This window comes from Rhinoraja longicauda, chromosome 3 (assembly GCF_053455715.1).
Source record: "Rhinoraja longicauda isolate Sanriku21f chromosome 3, sRhiLon1.1, whole genome shotgun sequence".
In the NCBI taxonomy this organism is placed as follows: domain Eukaryota; kingdom Metazoa; phylum Chordata; class Chondrichthyes; order Rajiformes; family Arhynchobatidae; genus Rhinoraja; species Rhinoraja longicauda.
Window position 1 is genome coordinate 89747004 of NC_135955.1, and position 14322 is coordinate 89761325.

The 14322-nt window shown below is 44.8% G+C and overlaps 1 protein-coding gene across 1 annotated transcript in view; it reads left to right on the forward strand.

Moving 5' to 3' along the window:
- Positions 1–14322, forward strand: part of LOC144592269 (ankyrin repeat and death domain-containing protein 1A-like) — a 79825-nt gene that overhangs the window by 40820 nt on the left and 24683 nt on the right. The window contains exons 5-11 of the mRNA XM_078396797.1: positions 393–494; positions 5401–5499; positions 6732–6830; positions 9586–9684; positions 11349–11447; positions 11564–11662; positions 13555–13653. Of these exons, the coding sequence (XP_078252923.1) occupies positions 393–494; positions 5401–5499; positions 6732–6830; positions 9586–9684; positions 11349–11447; positions 11564–11662; positions 13555–13653 (696 nt within the window). The remainder of the gene's footprint in view (positions 1–392; positions 495–5400; positions 5500–6731; positions 6831–9585; positions 9685–11348; positions 11448–11563; positions 11663–13554; positions 13654–14322) is intronic.

Below are 14322 nucleotides of genomic sequence, written 5' to 3' on the forward strand. Positions count from 1 at the left end.
ATGTATATGTAATGTAAATGCCAGTGCCCCCTTGAGGCCAAGAGCAGAAGCTGGCCAGTGGGCTTGTGCCTTGTGACTGAGGTCAGATGACCTTCTAGGGCCAATGGGCTTGTGCCTTGTGACTGAGGTCAGGTGACCTTCTAGAAGTTTCCTGGTGAAGGATTAGTAATAAAATCTTCTTACAAGATGTCGGGCGTATATTCATTGTGCTAGCCACAACAGGGTCTTACAGAGGACATTACAATTATAAATACTTGGAGATTATAACACAATAGGAGGTTAAACAATTTCTGTGAGAGGTTTCTCAGTAATGACTGTAATGACTGATTGCCAAATATTGAATAGAAATTCCCATTGTGGAAGACCAAATGAATTTGTTTTTTTGTCTTTAGGCAGGATTGAACGCACTGCATTGCGCTGCCCAGAATAATCAAATTTCAATTGTACGATGCATTGTGCAAGATCTGCTGTTGAATTTAAACAAACCCACACAGGTAGGTGAGTCGAGTCGAGTCACAGCTGAATAGGGTGGCTCCTTATTGACCAATCTTTTCACAATATCAGTTGAAAAGAGAAACTAACACACAATGTAATAATTAGGATCTAACTCAGAAGCTTGTGATCTTGTCTTGCGGCCCTTCTATCATATCATATCATATCAATACAGCCGGAAACAGGCCTTTTTCGGCCCACCAAGTCCGTGCCGCCCAGTGATCCCCGTACATTAACACTATCCTACACCCACTAGGGACAATTTTTTTTTTTACATTTACCCAGCCAATTAACCTACATACCTGTACGTCTTTTGGTGTGTGGGAGGAAACCGAAGATCTCGGAGAAAACCCACGCAGGTCACGGGGAGAACGTACAAACTCCTTACAGTGCAGCACCCGTAGTCAGGATCGAACCTGAGTCTCCGGCGCTGCATCCGCTGCGCTACCGTGCCGTACTGTCATGAGCTGCAGTTTTATTAATTCCAGTGATAATTGTCGGTCCTGGCTGTGGTGCAAATCTCTGGTGCGTTATGTGGGACAGGCTACATTCATGCCTCAGCCTCAGTGGACCCATCCGTGTGTAGTAATAGAAATTGCTGCAACTGGTCTTGGTGGACAAGTGTGCAACATCATGAGAGGGTGAGGGAGTGATCTTGTAGAGGTGTATAAAATCATGAGAGGAATAGGTCGGGTAGATGCACACAGTCTCTTGCACAGAGTAGAGGGATTGAGAACCAGAGGGCATGGGTTTAAGGTGAGGGGGGAAAGATTTAATAAGAACCTGAGGGGTACTTTATTTGCACAAAGGGTGGTGGGTGTGGGGAACGAGGTGCCAGAGGAGGTAATTGAGGCAGGGACTATCGCAATGTTTAAGAAACATTTGGACAGGTATATGGATATGGCAGGTTTAGAGGGATATGGGCCAAACGCAGGCAGGTGGGACTAGTGTAGATGGGACATGTTGACCGATGTGGGCAAGTTGGGTCGAAGAGCCTAATTGCACGCTGTATGATTCTATGACATGTCTCAGAGGGATACAAGATAACTAGAAACAAGGAACTGCATATGCCGGTATACAATAAAAAGACGTAAAGTGCTGGAGTAACAACGCGTTAAGCAGCATCTCTGGAGAGCATGGATAGGTGACCTTTTGGGTTGGGTCCCTTCTACAGACCCGATAGCTAGCTAAAAGATAGCTACTGGGATAACATAAAACAGTACAGCACAGAAACAGGCCCTATGGCTCACAATATCTACGCTGAACATAATACCAAGATACTAGTTGAGTTTATTTTATTATTGTCATGTTTACCAAGGTACAGTGAAAAACTTTTTTGTTGTGTGCTACCCAGTCGGCAAAAGGACTCCACGCGATTGCAATCAAATCATCCAAGATAAAGGGTATAACGTTTAACACTAGATAAAGTCCAAAGTAAGGAAACTAATCTCATCTGTTTACACATGATCCACACCTCTCTATTCCCTGCATGTACAAAGTTGCCTGTTTCACAGGATTGTTCATGAAAACATTGTGTTTAGTTTAGTTTAGAGATACAGTGCGGAAACAGGCCCTTCGGCCCAGCAAGACCGCACATTAACACTATCCTACACACACTTGGAACAACTTTACATTAATACCAAGGTAATTAATCTACAAACCTGTAGGTCTTTGGAGTGTGGGAGGAAACCAAAGATCTCGGAGAAAACCCACGCAGATCATAGGGAGAACGTACAAACTCCGTACAAACAGCACCCGTAGTCGGGATTGAACCCGGGGCGCTGGCGCTGTAAGGCCACCATTATTCTTGCCTGAAATTTCTGCTGTTGCTGTGGATGTGATTGCTAATGTTCCTTCCAATACCTTTTCCCCTGTGGACTGCATCCAGATTACACCTGACAGTGTGTGGGTGGGGAGGGGGAGCGTGTGGGTGGGGGTCGGCAAAGTCTACATACCTTATTTTCTTCATTTACTGTTAGTCTTGGCTCATATTATGGCAGGAGTGGCCTGTCCTGCCGTGGTTCGACCCCAGCCCTGATCCTTGATGTGTGGAGAGGAACCCCTCAAAGTCCATTTCATCTTTGTGAGTCAAGTCATCCCAGATACACCAAAACAAAACACAGAGAGAGGCTGCATGGAAGTCATGATACAATGACCTACAAACCCGTACATCTTTGGAGTGTGGGAGGAAACCGGAGCACCCGGAGAAAACACACGCGGGTCTCAGGGAGAACGTACAAACTCCGTACAGGCAGCACCCGTAGTCAGGATCGAACCCAGGTCTCTGGTGCTGTAAGGCAGCAACTCTACCGCTGCGCCACCGTGCCACCCAAAATGAGGGTGCTGAGCAGGTGCTGTATCATTGTATCAGCCATGATCACTTTGAATGGCGGTGCTGGCTCGAAGGGCCGAATGGCCTACTCCTGCACCTATTGTCTATTGTCCATTGACTTCCATGCTGCCTCTCTGTGTGTTTTGTTTTAGTAAAATTGTAGATTGTCCCCTAGTGTGTGCAGGATAGTGTTAGTGTGCGGGGATTGCTGGTCGGTGCGGACTCAGTGGGCCGAAGGGCCTGTTTCCACGCAGTATCTCTAAACTAAACTAAAGGAAATGTCATGTCCGCCCCTTCTGAAACAGAACATTATGTTAGAGATTTGATTGGAGCCTTTCAGCGACTGAGAATTCTTATAGATTAAAATATTGTAAAACATTTCCTCCTTTGTTCTGTGCTAGACTGATATCTCAAGGAGTAGTATGACATAATATTGAGGAATGTGCTGCCTCTAGCACTGACAACTGTATTTATAATAATTGAACCTGTTCAAAATCAGCAAACTATAATTTTTTACTTTTAAATAATAATAATAATAATAATAATGCATTACATTTATATAGCGCTTTTCATATACTCAAAGACGCTTTACAGGGATTTAGAGAACATAGGGAAGTGAATAAATAGATAAATAAGTAAACGAACAGAGAAAGGAGACAGAAGGTGAGGTGACCTTCAGTGGTTGAAGGCAGTACTGAACAGGTGAGACTTCAGTGATGTTTTGAATGTGGTGAGTGTGGAGGAGTCTCTGACGGTTTGGGGTAGTGAGTTCCATAGGGTGGGAGCAGCGATGGAGAAAGCCCTGTCCCCCCAGGATCTGAGTTTGGTCCGGATGTGGGGGGATAGGAGATTGGCAGCAGCAGAGCGGAGGGTGCAGGTGGGAGTGTGCCTGTGGAGGAGGTCGGTCAGGTAGGATGGGGCCAGGTTATGGAGGGCTTTGTAGGTTATGAGGAGGATTTTGTACTGGATTCTCTGGGGGATGGGGAGCCAGTGGAGTTTGTAAAGGACGGGGGTGATATGGTCACGGATCGGGGAGTGGGTGAATGTATTGAAGTTTACTGATGATCAGTGAAACACCTTAATGAACAAAGAACAATTGAGTATCCTTTTTAAATAACAGTAGAAATCAAACATTTAACAACTGCCTTCTCCTGCAGAGAATGCACCACGAGTCAAAGATTATTAAGGGGTTGGACACGTTAGAGGCAGGAAACATGTTCCCAATGTTGGGGGAGTCCAGAACCAGGGGCCACAGTTTAAGAATAAGGGGTAGGCCATTTAGAACGGAGATGAGGAAAAACTTTTTCAGTCAGAGAGTTGTAAATCTGTGGAATTCACTGCCTCAGAAGGCAGTGGAGGCCAAGTCTCTGAATGCATTCAAGAGAGAACTAGATAGAGCTCTTAAGGATAGTGGAGTCAGGGGGTATGGGGAGAAGGCAGGAACGGGGTACTGATTGAGAATGATCAGCCATGATCACATTGAATGGTGGTGCTGGCTCGAAGGGCCGAATGGCCTACTCCTGCACCTATTGTCTATTGTCGAGAAAGGTGCACTGAAGGCTCTGCAGCAGATTAAGTGCCTCCCTCATAAGTGGGAAAGATATCGGCATAGCTCAGGGAGGGAAGAGAGCAGATCAAACACATCACATCAAACACATCACAAAGACAGCCTTCTTCCACCTCAAAAACATTGCCCGTCTCCGTCCATGCCTCTCCTCCACAGCTGCAGAAACCCTCATCCACGCCTTCATCACCTCCCGTCTGGACTACTGCAACAGCCTCCTCTATGGCGCACCCTCAAAAATCATCAGTAAACTTCAATACATTCAAAACTCCGCTGCCCGTCTACTCACCCACACCCCGATCCGTGACCATATCACCCCCGTCCTTTACAAACTCCACTGGCTCCCCATCCCCCAGAGAATCCAGTACAAAATCCTCCTCATAACCTACAAAGCCCTCCATAACCTGGCCCCATCCTACCTGACCGACCTCCTCCACAGGCACACTCCCACCAGATTCAGGGACAGTTTCTTCCCAGCTATTATCAGGCAACTAAACCATCCTACCAACAACTAGAGAGCAGTCCTGAGCTATCATCTACCTCATTGGAGACTCTTGGACTATCTTTGATCGGACTTTATCTTGCACTTATCTTGATGTTCACGTTATTCCCTTCACCATGTACAGTGAATGGCTCAATTGTAATCATGTATTGTCTTACCGCTGACAGGTTAGCACACAACAAAAGCTTTTCACTGTACCTCGGTAAGCGTGACAATAAACTAACCTCTATAAACTAAACTCGACTCAATTGTTTTCACCTTAAGGGTTTCTTGCACAAAGTAATTTTCAACGGGTGGAACCTCTACCTGCATGCATGTTTTGTGGTGTCAGGAATTAACATGACCAAGCCTAATGATGATTAAGATGGGCCACTGTAAGAGTTTGTGAATAATCTGATGTGACTAAAGTGGTTTCCAGTTTTTGCTTTGAAGGAAACTGAGTGAGTAGTTACGATTGGATTAGAGTTACTGATGTTGGATGCGGTGCTGACCCATTCTGACCTCTTGCAGAAAGGCAAACTGCCGTATCACGTGGCAGCTGAGAGCGGGCATCTTGAAATGATTGAGGCACTGAAGGAGTACGAGTACAGCACACAGGACAAAGACAAGGTAAGAACAACTGAATGCATAGTTCCCATTGTGCAGAAATCTTCTGAAACTTTAGTGCTTTGCTAGCAACTTCCTTCTTCATAAATATTTTAGTTCTCTCCGATTTGGTAAACAGGAGATCCTGGGTGGTATAGAGGGATATGGGTTAAAGGTGGTCAGTGGGACGATCTTAGATGGGCAGCCTTGTCGGCAAGGACGAGTTTGGCCAAAGCGTCTGTTTCTGTGCTGTATGACTCCATACACTATGCTGAGTTTTCATTTAGAGATACAGCATGGAAACAAGCCCTTCCGCCCAGTAAGTCCATGCTGACCATTTTGCACTAACTGATATGATAATAGACAATAGACAATAGGTGCAGGAGTAGGCCATTCGGCTCTTCGAGCCAGCACCACCATTCAATGTGATCATGGCTGATCATTCTCAATCAGTACCCCGATCCTGCCTTCTCCCCATACCCCCTGACTCCGCTATCCTTAAGAGCTCTAACTAGCTCTCTCCTGAATGCATTCAGAGAATTGGCCCCCACTGCTTTCTGAGGCAGAAAATTCCACAGATTTACAACTCTCTGACTGAAAAAGCTTTTCCTCATCTCCGTTCTAAATGGCCTACCCCTTATTCTTAAACTGTGGCCCCTGGTTCTGGACCCCCCCAACATTGGGAACATGTTTCCTGCCTCTAACGTGTCCAACCCCTTAATAATCTTATATGTTTCGATAAGATCCCCTCTCATCCTTCTAAACACCAGTGTATACAAGCCTAGTCGCTCCAGTCTTTCAACATATGACAGTCCCGCCATTCTGGGAATTAACCTAGTATTTCAGTCCAGTTCTCCTTTGAACCAAAACAAAATGTGGGATACATTATACACAACACCAATGTGTTGTACAGATCTTATGTTAGGTCTGATACAGTCCACAACCAATAAGTCGATAGACCTGCTAAATGTTCCCAGCATGTTAATTTCTGTACATTTACTACCAGTTCAAAATTTTGGTATTTTCTTGTTCTCAATAATTTGCCCTCGTGTGGCCAGGTTTTCTCGCAGTGTTTTATTTTCACGTGCAGAATTGAATTATATAATGGTAAAGCACCGAAGCAAGATATTTGGTCTTTTGTCTGATAACAATCTCGTTATCTCACTTTATATATTCCTGCTCAATGATCAACAGCAGGCTACCCTGCAAATTCTACATAACTGATGTGATTTTCCTACTTGTTTCTTATTGCGAAGGAGGGTAATACTGCGTTGCATCTTGCCGCAAAGAATGGCCACGTGACCGTATTAACGGAGTTGCTGAAAGAATGGAATCAAATAGATGATGCGAACGAGGTGCGTTATTGCAGGTCGCCCACAACTTACGATGGGGTTACTCCAAAACCATCATTGGAAAATATCTGCAAATGTTAACTTCGTCATATTTTAGACTTTACTTTAGACTTTAGAGATACAGAGTGGAAACAGGCCCTTCGGCCCAACGAGTCCACGCCGACCAGCGATCATCACGTACACTAGCACTATCCTACACACTAGGAGCAGTTTACAATGTTACCGAAGCCAATTAACCTACAAACCTGCACGTCTTTGGAATGTGGGAGGAAACCGGAGCACCCGGAGAAAACTCACAGTCGCGGGGAGAACATGCAAACTCCATACAGACAGTACCCGTGGTCAGGATCGAACCCGGTTCTCTGGCGCTGCAAGGCAGCAACTCTACCGCTGTGCCACTGTGCTGTCACAGTGCCATATATATTTTCCAACTGAAGGGGAAAATGGCTAGAAACATAGAAACATAGAAAATAGGTGCAGGAGTAGGCCATTCGGCCCTTCGAGCCTGCACCGCCATTCAATATGATCATGGCTGATCATCCAACTCAGTAACCTGTACCTGCCTTCTCTCCATACCCCCTGATCCCTTTAATCCACAAGGGCCACATCTAACTCCCTCTTAAATATAGCCAATGAACTGGCCTCAACTACATTCTGTGGCAGAGAATTCCACAGATTCACCACTCTCTGTGAAAAAAAACGTTCTCATCTCGGTCCTAAAAGACTTCCCCCTTATCCTTAAACTGTGACCCCTTGTTCTGGATGGTTGACGGACTTTTTTGAGACATTAATCATATATTTTAAGAACTTTCAATATTGAAACAAGGAACTGCAGATGCATGTTTACGCAATAGATCACAAAGTGCTCGATCTTGATCCACCTCCTCCTTGAAAGCCAGTCATGGTCCAATTACAGTTTTGCATCCATATCATTCAATCCCATTTATGCCACGTCAGATTTGTTGACACCCCACGGATTTACATTGGATCCTGGCCAGCACAAGAAGATTAAATGAGTAAAAGATATTTGATTATAGAAGTTGGGAGGTCATGTTGCAGTTGTATAAGACGTTGGCGAGGCTGCATTTAGAGTATTGTGTTTAGTTCTGGGCACCTTGTTATAGGAAAGATGTTGCCAAGCTGGAAAGGGTACAGAGCAGATTTACAAGGATGTCGCCAGGGCTAGGGGGTCTGAACTATAGGGAGAGGTTGATTAGGCTGGGACTCTATTCCCTGGAGTGCAGGAGGATTAGGGGTGATCTTATAGAGGTGTATAAAATCATGAAAGGATACGGAGTTTGTACGTTCTCCCCGTGACCTGCGTGGGTTTTCTCTGAGATCTTCGGTTTCCTCCCACATTCCAAAGACGTAAAGGTACGTAGGTTAATTGGCATGGTACAAATGTAAATTGTCTCTAGTGTGTGTAGGATAGTGTTAATGTGCGGGGATCGGATCGCTGGTCGGTGCGGACTCGGTGGGCCGAAGGGCCTGTTCCCGCACCATATCTCTAAATTAAATTAAACTAAACTAAATTCAAAGGTTCCCAGCCCAAAATGTCACCTATCCATTTTCTCCAGAGATGCTGCCTGACCTGCTGAGTTACTCCGGCATTTTGCGTCTATCTTCAATGTAAGCCAGCATCTGCAGGTCCTTTTTATTACTATTCTCAGCCACCTTAATGTCCAGTGGGTAGGGAGGTAATTGAGATTAGTAACAGGAACTTTGACAGCTTTTTGATTTTGTTTTTATTTTTTTATTTAGAGATACAGCGCAGAAACAGGCCTTTTCGGCCCACCAAGTCCGTGCCGCCCAGCGATCCCCGCACATTCACACTATCCTACACACACTAGGGACAATATTTTACATTTACCCAGTCAATTAACCTACAAACCTGTACGTCTTTGGAGTGTGGGAGGAAACCGAAGATCTCGGAGAAAACCCACGCAGGTCACGGGGAGGACGTACAAACTCCGTACAGACGGCGCCCGTAGTCAGGATCGAACCTGAGTCTCCGGCACTGCATTCGCTGTAAGGCAGCAACTCTACCACTGCGTCACCGTGCCGCCCTTTGGTAAACCCGTGATGCCGAAGACAATTGTGACACAGATTGTGTTGTCCCATATAAGATTAAGAATGTGGATGACTGAAGAAGTGTCTCGACCCGAAAAGTCACCTATTCCTTTTATTCAGAAATGCTGCCTGACCCACTGAGTGACTCCAGTATTTTGTGTAGGAAAATAACTGCAGATGCTGGTACAAATCGAAGGTACCAGTATTTCGTGTCTTATCTTCGGTGTAAACCACATCTGCAGTTCCTTCCTACACATAAAGATTAAGAGTGTAACATCTTTCCAAATAGACATTGCTGGCGGAACTCAGCAGGTCAGGCAGCACCTGGGGAGGGAATGTACAAGCGTTGTGACCCTTCTTCAGTTGAGTTTATTGTCACGCGTACCGAGGTACAGTGAAAAGCTTTTGTGGTGTGCTAACCACTCAACAGAAAGACTATACATGGTTACAATCAAGCTATTTCCAGAGTAGAGATACATGATAAGGGAAAGGCAGCAAAGTTCAATCAAGGGTAGTACCTGTCTTATGACTGTTTTGATCTGTTTTGATCAAGATTCCAGCATCTTGATCACAAATAGATTGATTATACTACGTTTTCACCTTCTGGGTCACCTCCGCAGTAACAATGTGCTGGTAAGATGCGTTGGCACTTCACAACATAACCCAATGCTTGTTCCTCTGTGGGCAGGAGGGCGAGACTGCATTCTACTTAGCTGCCTTGGAAAGACACCACGAATGCATGACATTGCTGCTGGAAGCAGGGAGTGACATGAACATTTTACCAAAGGTACCTCGAGCTTTCATGGGAATTTTAAATGGCTGGAGCTTGGGGGAAAGCTGGGATATGGGGGATGGACTGTACATAGCAGCCTAACACTACAGTTCCAATTTAGTCAAGAGTCAAGTGTTTTATTGTCACATGTCCCAGATAGAACAATGAAATTCTTACTTGCAGCAGCACAACAGAATATGTAAACATCGTACAATAGTCAATAGTCATTTGTAAATGTAAACATCGTACACTGTTAACAATATAATAAATGATGAAAATACCACACGTAAGTATTCAATTCAATTCAATAACATATACACATGTGTATATGTATTGAACATATATATATATATATATATACTTATTTTTATATCTATATTTATTTATATATATATTGTGATGTCTTGAGAGGTCGGGAGCTTTTCTCTTGAAGGTTGGGAGGTGTGGGTGCCGGAAATGAAGACAGAAAAGTTCTTGTTTTCAAACTTAAATTCCATATATTTAGTCTTTTCCAAAAACAGGTAAACTTAATTGTTTGCAGACAGGTACACAAAACCAAAACAGGTAGTTAAATCAAAACTAGCTTGCTGCCTTCTTACAAAATATAACTCAAACACTGTTTCTCTCCCCCTCTTAGCTCTCTCACTGAGGCAATCAGCTCATCTGGTTCAGCTGGGCAGCAATCAGTGTCAGCAGCAATCAGTTTCAGCAGGGCGGGCAGACAGCCCTGCTGACTATGGGTCTTGTAGTCTTTTGCTGGCAGCCATGATGGTTTGTAGTCCTTGTTGCATCCACCGGGAGGAAATGTATCTCCCCTCTATGACTCTACCTCTCATGATATCACAATATATATATATATATATATATATTTATATTTATCATATCATATATCATATATATACAGCCGGAAACAGGCCTTTTCGGCCCTCCAAGTCCGTGCCGCCCAGTGATCCCCGTACATTAACACTATCCTACACCCACTAGGGACAATTTTTACATTTACCCAGCCAATTAACCTACATACCTGTACGTCTTTGGAGTGTGGGAGGAAACCGAAGATCTCGGAGAAAACCCACGCAGGTCACGGGGAGAACGTACAAACTCCTTACAGTGCAGCACCCGTAGTCAGGATCGAACCTGAGTCTCCGGCGCTGCATTCGCTGTAAAGCAGCAACTCTACCGCTGCGCTACCGTACCGCCATAAATACCGTGTGTATTTATATATACACACATACGTACACATAAAAACAAACAATGATAATGAATAAGTTTATTGGTCAAGTATGTGCATATACAAGGAATGTGCCTTGGTGCTCCGCTCACAAATGACAACACAAACATACAGTTAACAATTAAGAATAAAGCATAAACGCCTCAAAACAATAAGGATGCAACATTACGGTCTAAACATGTGGGTGAAAATAATAGTCCAAAAAGACAAAACCAATGCCCCCAAGTCTATGTAGTTCAGAGGTTATTTGAGGTTGTAGTGTTTAGCAGCCTGATGGCTGTAGGGAAGAAGCTGTTCCTGAACTTGGATGTTACAGTTTTCAGGCTCCTGTACCACCTTCCTGATGGCAGGGGTGAAATGAGTGTGCAGTTTACTTTTAAACTACGTTTTGTTTGTTACCTGAAGGCTCATTAGTTTTGAAACGTGACGGTGTGTAACTTGCTTTCAGAACAATACGAGTCTCTTGCACATTGCAGCAGAGAGGGATGACTGTGCCTTGGCCTCGATGCTTATTGACGCTGAAGCGGATTGCAATTGTCAAAATAATGTAAGTGCCACTGCGAGGAAAGGAGAACAATATCACGTGTTGACGCACAATTGCAAATCCCACAATAATGCTCAGTGATCCAGTCCTCTAACCTTATTTCATGGACTCTCTTACAGAGAAAAGAATCACCCCTTCACTTGGCTGTTAAATACCAGCATATGGCGGCTGCTCAACTCTTTGTGGAATCCATGTGTGATGTTAACATTTTAGATGAGGTGAGTTCTTAAAAATTGATAATTAAAGTCAAAGTGTCATACATCATGGAAACAACTTTGGCCCAACTTTCCCACACCGACCGACATGTCCCATCTACACTAGTCCAACCTGCCTGCGTTTGGCCCATATCCCTCTGAACCAGTCCTATCCATGTACCTGTCAAAATGTTTCATAAAAGTTGAGATAGTACCTGCCTCAACTACCACCTCTGGCAGCCCGTTCCATACATTCACCATTCTTTGTGTGAAAAAGTTACCCCTCAGGTTCCTTAAGTCTTTAAATCTTTCCCCCTTCACTTTAATTCTCAATTCCCCTACTTCAGACTGAGAAAGGAAACCGAAACGTCACCCATTCCTTGTCTCCAGAGATGCTGCCTGTCCCGCTGAGTTGCTCCAGCATTTTGTGTCTATCTTTGGCGTAAACCACGAAAATGGGACCAACACCTCGGCCAGCACCCCAACATGGATGAGTTGGGCCGAAGGACTCATTTCTGTGTTTCATAGCTCCATGATTCTACGACTGTAGATTCCTAATTAATTTTTCATGCTTATCAAAAACAACCTACCTTGGGAAGTACTAAACTGAATGACCTAATCCCTTGATGCCCAAGGCTCTGTGCCTACCACATGTGGCCCTTTGATGGATACGTGTGCATCCTTGCTCCTCATTTCCTGCTATCTATCTTACCTTTGAAACAATCTTAACGCCCCATTGTGATTTTGTTGTAGATTATCAGCCGAGCAAGGAGAGAAATAATAAATATGGGAGCTCAATGGTTCAATGGCTCAATGGTTTAATGTTCAATACTTTAATAGACAATAGGTGCAGGAGTAGGCCATTCGGTCCTTCGAGCCAGCACCGCCATTCAATGTGATCATGGCTGATCATTCTCAATCAGTACCCCGTTCCTGCCTTCTCCCCATATCCCCTGACTCCGCTATCCTTAAGAGCTCTATCTAGCTCTCTCTTGAATGCATTCAGAGAATTGGACTCCACTGCCTTCTGAGGCAGAGAATTCCACAGATTCACAACTCTCTGACTGAAAAAGCTTTTCCTCATCTCCGTTCTAAATGGCCTACCCCTTATTCTTAAACTGTGGCCCCTTGTTCTGGACTCCCCCAACATTGGGAACATGTTTCCTGCCTCTAATGTGTCCAACCCCTTAATAATCTTAAACGTTTCGATAATATCCGCTCTCATCCTTCTAAATTCCAGTGTATACAAGCCTAGTCGCTCCAGTCTTTCAACATACGACAGTCCCGCCATTCCGGGAATTAACCTAGTAAACCTACGCTGCAGGCCCTCAATAGCAAGAATATCCTTCCTCAAATTTGGAGACCAAAACTGCACACAGTACTCCAGGTGCGGTCTCACTAGGGCCCTGTACAACTGTAGAAGGACCTCTTTGCTCCTATACTCAACTCATGTTCAATAGTGCTTTATTTCTCACATCTGCAACTACACAGTGACATTCTTTTTGCAGATATTACACATAATGGCGCCGCCATTTTTGGCGGCATTATTCAAAGTCTCAAGTCGGGTCGGGCCCGCGCGCTCGATATACTGGAGCAGTTCCCACGAACCAACGTCCCTCTCCTCGCTTCGCCGGGCCATCTTTGTGTCCTGGGGGCGCCTCTTGAAGCCGCCCTCGAAGGCGCTGGAGGCGTTACCCCGGTTCACCCTCCTACCACCACTTGCTCCTCACGTCCGACGTATCCAGCACCTTCCACTAACAGCCCTCGGGCAAGGTCCCGCCAACCGACGAGCCTTCAGATGGGTTCCGGGTCACGCCGTCCGATGAGCCTTTGGGCAGGTTCCTTGTTATAAATCCCCCAAAAATAATAATTTAAAAAAAACCTTTTGTGAAGAGAATTTTGTCGTCGTTCTCCAGAGAAACCAGAATCCGTTGCACCTGGCAGCAGAGCTCGGAAGGGCCGACCTGGTGGAACTCCTCCTGAAAGCAAACACTGACCTGAAACAGAAGGACAAGGTACGTTGTCTGAAACAGTGTGGGGGTTTTGAGTGGATGTGCGTAATGCTGAGATGTGACTGGGGTGGTACATTGCAGTTCACCATGGAAAATGCCCACTGTCTCATTAACAACTTCCAGGAATGGTGTGAATGCTCTAATGCCACTCCTGATAGCCCACAGAGTGATAAACATGGAGGAAAATATCAGCACACTTTTATGATTCCACAGGTTGCACATAGAAGCAGTTTGAGCTATCAAGCGTCGAGTCTATGTTGAACATTGAGCTAATAATGAATGCAAAGAATACAAAGTGCTGGAGTAACTCAGCGGTTCAGGCAGCATCTCTGGAGGACATGAATAAGCGACGTTTCAGGGTCGGGACCCTTCTTCAGACACCCGACCTGAAATGTAGAAACAAGGAACTGCAGATGCTAGTTTACACAAAAAAAGACACAAAATGCTGGAGTAACTCAGCAAGTCAGGCAGCATCCACTGGAGAACATGGATAGGTGACCTTTCGGGTCGGGACCCTTCTTCAGAGTTTGAGCAGCCTGACCCACTGAGTTACTCCAGCACTTTGTGTTTCACTCAGGATTTCAGCACCTGCAGTTTCTTGTGTCTCCATTTTGTGAGCTGTTCTTAAATTATAACTGGGATGTTATTATCTACATAGAAACTGATAGAAAC